Consider the following 4803-nt stretch of genomic DNA (forward strand, 5'->3'; position numbering starts at 1 on the left):
ATAATGTTGTAGGATCTAAAAATCAATATATATGAGTCATTTCCATACACTTACAACAAACTATTTGAAAAAGAAATTTTAAAAAATTTCTCAAAGTAGCTACAAAAAAATAAAATAACATACTTAGGAATAAATTTAACCAAGGAGATTGTACACTGAAAACCATAAAGCATTGATGAAAGTAATCGAAGAAGATACAAATAATTGGAAAGATATTTCATATTCATGGATTGACTTAATATTGTTAAAATGTTCACACAACCTAAAGCAACCTGCAGATTCAGTGTAATCCCTATCAAAAATACCAATGACATTTTCCAAAACAATGGGAAAAAAAATTCTATGGAACCTAAAAATAACACAAATAGCCAAAGCAATATTGAACAAAAAGAACAAAGCTACAGATATCACTGTACCTGATTTGAAAATATACTACAAAACTATAGTATCCAAGCAGCATGGCACTAGCATAAAAATAGACACACAGATCAATGAAACAAAATAGAGAACCCAGAAATAAATCTTCATATTTATAATCAATTGTTTTTTTAACAATGGTGTCAAGAGCACACAATGGGGAAAGGACAGTGTCTTCAATAAATAGTGTTGGGACAAATGGATATCCACAAACGGAAGAAGGGAATTAGACCCTATCTCATGCTACATAGTAAAGTCAGCTCAAAATAAATTAAAAACTTAAATGCAAGAACTGAAATTGTAAAACTGCTAAGAGAAAACATGACAACCGCTCCATAACATTGGTTTGGGCAAAGATTTTTTGAATACGACCCTGAAAGTACAGTCAAAAAGTCAAACATAGCCAACTGGGATTTCATCAAACCAAAAAGCCTCAACACAGCCAAGGAAACAATTAGCCAAGTGAAGACACAACCTATGGAATGGGAGGAAATATTTGTAAACCACACATCAGTTAAGGAGGTAATTTTCAAAGATTTAAGAATCTCAAACAACATAATGGTAAGAAATCATATAACCTAATTTAAAATGGGCAAAGGACCTAAATAGATATTTCTCAAAAGAAGTGATATAAGCCGGGTTCGGTGACTCAGCCTGTAATCCCCCGCCTTTGGGAGACTGAGGTGAGTGGATTGCCTGAGCCCGCAGGTTCGAGACCCGCCTGGGCAGCGAGACCTCATCTCTACAATAAATTAAAAAATCAGCTGGGCGTGGTAGCACATGCCTGTAATTCCGGCTACTCCGAAGGCTGAGGTGGAAGGATCTCCAGAGCCCATCAGGTCGAGGCTGTGGTGGCTGGGAGCGGCTACTGCACTCCAGTCTGGGCGACCGAGTGAGATTCCAACTCAAAAAAAAAAAGTGATATAAGTGGCCAACAGGTATGTGGGGAAAAAAAAGCTTAAGAGAAATGCACAATAGATAGTCACCTTATACCTGTTAGAATGGCTATTACCAAAAAGATGAAATATGATAAATGCTGGAAAAGATGTGGAGAAAAGGAAATGCTTCCACACAGCTGGTGGGAATGTAAATTAGTTCAGCCATTGTGGGAAATAGTATGGAGTTTCTGCAAAAAAAGCTAAAAATAAACTACCATACTTTCCAGGACTCCCACTACTTGGTATATATCCAAGGAATAAAATCGAAGAGATACCTATAATTCCATTTTTATTGCAGCAGTGTTCTCAATAACCAAAATATGAAATAAACCTGTGTCCATTAATGACTAAATGGATAAAGAAAATAAGGTACATACTGTAAACCAAAAAAATAAAAATACAAGCATGTCTCAATCATTTTGACATTTATTCTGTCATGGTTTATGACATACTCAGAAAAGAAGCACAAATCACAGCAGCATCTTGATTTGTGCCTTTTCTGGCTTGGATTTTGATGACTTCGGTATTCAAAGGGGAAAGAATGGGTGGGAGAAGAAAGAAAAAAGAAAAAACTGGGTAGAGGTTAGACAAAAAGTTACATTCTTGTGAAGGCTTTGCAAAGCACTTAGTAAATTTACATCTTAAACATGAAAAGAGGGGATAGAGAAACAGTCAATTATGTGTTTGTCTTGTGCTCAGTAAATCTATATTTTACATAAGTTAAGAGTGTAGAAAGATAGAGTAGAGGAAGAAGTCAAATATGCATTTGTCTCAGGGTGGGTGGAAGAATGGTTTCTAGTTTTGTTCTTGTTCCATATCTGTAAAGGTAAACTGTTCATTTACATTGTCAGGATAAGATTCAACAGAACTCTGCTTTTAACACTCTTCCACAAGGAGATATGTATTCTGAAAGATTTGGGGTCCATAAGGAATTTCCTTGTGAGCAATTGGTGAGGGAGACCATCCAGGGAGGTATGTGGCCTTGTATTGCTGCAACTGTCTGTTTGGGAACAAAAGGATAATTTTTGCTCAGGCAATCCACTCACCTCAGTCACCCAAAGCGTGGGATTACAGGCTGAACCACCAAGCCCGGCCAAAAAAGTTAATTTTTTAGTATAAGATTATTGGCCACAGATGAGAGCGATTATATATCAAATGAGGGAATTCTTGGCTGCCACTTGTTCCCTACAGTTTTCATAGCTTCTTTTATGTCCTTATTCCTCAACGTGTAGATTATAGGGTTTAGCATGGGGGTAACAACACTGTACAATACTGAGATCAGTCTGTCTTTCTCCAATGAGTAAGTTGAGATGGGCCGTATGTATGTAAAGATGGCACTGCCATAATAGAGAAGAACAATGATCAGGTGGGAGGCACATGTAGAAAAGGCTTTGTGTTTCCCCCCTGAGGAGTGGATCCTTAAGATGGTGGAAATTATATAAATGTAAGAAAGAATGATACCCAGGAAAGGAGCCCAACCAATGAAGACCCCAATGGACAGCAATGCCAACTCATTGACAGAAGTGTCCCCACAAGACAAGATCAGCAAAGGGGGGATGTCACAGAAGAAATAATTAATCTGATTGTTGCCACAGAAGGGCAAGCGGAATGTCAATACTGTGTGCACCACTGAATTGAGGAAACCACCACTCCAGCATGAGGCTGCTAACTGGTTGTACAGGGCTTTGTTCATAATCATGGAATATCTTAAGGGTTTGCAGATTGCAATGTACCGATCATATGCCATTGCTGCAAGGAGCAGACTCTCTGATCCTACAAAGAAAATGAATATAAAAAGTTGAGCCACACACCCCGGATAGGAAATACTTTTCTTCTTTGATAAAAGATGCACCATCATCTGAGGGACGTTGGTGGTGGTGTAGCAGATGTCAAGAAAGGCCAAGTTCCCTAGAAAATAGTACATAGGTGTATGCAGGTGTGGATCAGCCACAGTCACCAAGATAATGAATATATTTCCTCCCAGAGTACAGATATAAGTCAGAAAGAAGGTGATGAATAGTAAATACTGCAATTCGTTTAGGTTGAAGAATCCCAAGATGATGAATTCATATAGAGCTGTTTGATTCTTCCCTTCCATAATATTGGCTTGTTTCCTTTTGGGAATTAGGCAGAGAGAAAAACACAGATTACAATAATCAGTCACATGCTTCCGTAGCTGTAGTCTGCAAAACAAAGGAAAACAAGTGTTACAAGTAAAAATCATTCATCTGCATCAAGTACCAAAACAGAGAAGCAGCACCCTTTTGCAAATCATAGCTCATACCCAACACAGATGCAAATATACCCAATGTTTCACTTTTAGATCAAGTTTCTGTAATCTCTGGTAGTTTTTAAGCAGAAATAAAATTATAAAAAGATACATACATCCTAAGAGTTCTCTGTTAATAGTGGCTAGGTCAGGCTCGCCTGCATGTTCTTGGTGATGTGTGAGCCCGTGTTGCAGTAGACAGTTTATAGAAGAATCTCTGGTCTTCACTGGCTTCTTTCAAGCCATCTCTGTTCCCCCTTTTGATCTCTGAATGCTGCTATAAAATTTTTCTATTTTTTCTGATTACAGTTAACATATTTGTTTTAGAATATTTGGAAAATATTGAAATAAAATAAAAATCTTTAGTATCCACCAGATGAAATCTCTACTAATGGTTTGGTGTATGTCCTTCTGATCCATTTTCCATGTATAAATGTTCAAAATGAGAATCAGAAAATATATGTTTTAAGCTGATTTCCCCTGAGCACCATATTGTGATAATTTCCTATGGCAATAAGTATTCTTATAAAATATGATCTTTGAGTTATATACAAGTCTTTATATAAATATAGTAAACTTTTTATATATCTCATCCTTATTAATGAATATTTATATTGTTTTGTTTATTTTTATTATGATGAATTTCAATAATAAATATATTGTTAGATTTTTCTGAATTTTGGGTTAGGTTACCTGCATTTCTATAAACTTTCCAAGAGACTCATCCCAAAAAGTTAGAGGCCTCCTGATGCAGGCTATCAGTCTGGAAAATTCAAGAACCATTTGGCTAATGCAGAATTCAATGTCTATTTGGACAAATTATTGTAAGTGCTACATGGAGAAGGGCGTTGATAATCCCTGAGTGCTTTCTATACAGCATCACATCTAATCTTTAAGAAGGCCTTTGAGATAAGTAATATTGTCATTCCTGCTTTCCAAATGAAAACACTGAGTCTCGGCAAGATAAATGTCTGGCAGAGGTTATATAGCTAGTAGGTGAAAAACACAGTTTTATCATTCTCAAAGCTAATACACTTTCACTGAGCGGCTAAAAATTTACTTTCCATTAACAGATAACAATAAAATGCTATTGAAAAACACTTCTTTGATTTTAAATACAATCTTGCTTCATATAATTGAATTATTTTAACTAGTTACAAATTTTTATAACTAGTGTTC

The 4803-nt window shown here is 36.2% G+C and overlaps 1 protein-coding gene across 1 annotated transcript; it reads right to left on the reverse strand.

Moving 5' to 3' along the window:
* Window positions 1–2499: 2499 nt before the first annotated feature.
* Window positions 2500–3526, reverse strand: LOC103250188 (olfactory receptor 5V1). The gene has a single exon (XM_008048785.1). It carries the CDS (start codon window positions 3451–3453, stop codon window positions 2500–2502), a length of 954 nt encoding a protein of 317 aa, XP_008046976.1. The 5' UTR covers window positions 3454–3526.
* Between the last annotated feature and the right edge of the window lie 1277 nt (window positions 3527–4803).

Source organism: Carlito syrichta, unplaced genomic scaffold (assembly GCF_000164805.1).
Source record: "Carlito syrichta isolate Samal-C Ts95f unplaced genomic scaffold, Tarsius_syrichta-2.0.1 Scaffold48972, whole genome shotgun sequence".
Taxonomy (NCBI): Eukaryota; Metazoa; Chordata; class Mammalia; order Primates; family Tarsiidae; genus Carlito; species Carlito syrichta.

Excerpts from the sequence above, each read along its gene's own strand:
- LOC103250188 (XM_008048785.1), bottom strand. The coding sequence starts at position 3,453 with ATGGAAGGGAAGAATCAAACAGCTCTATATGAATTCATCATCTTGGGA.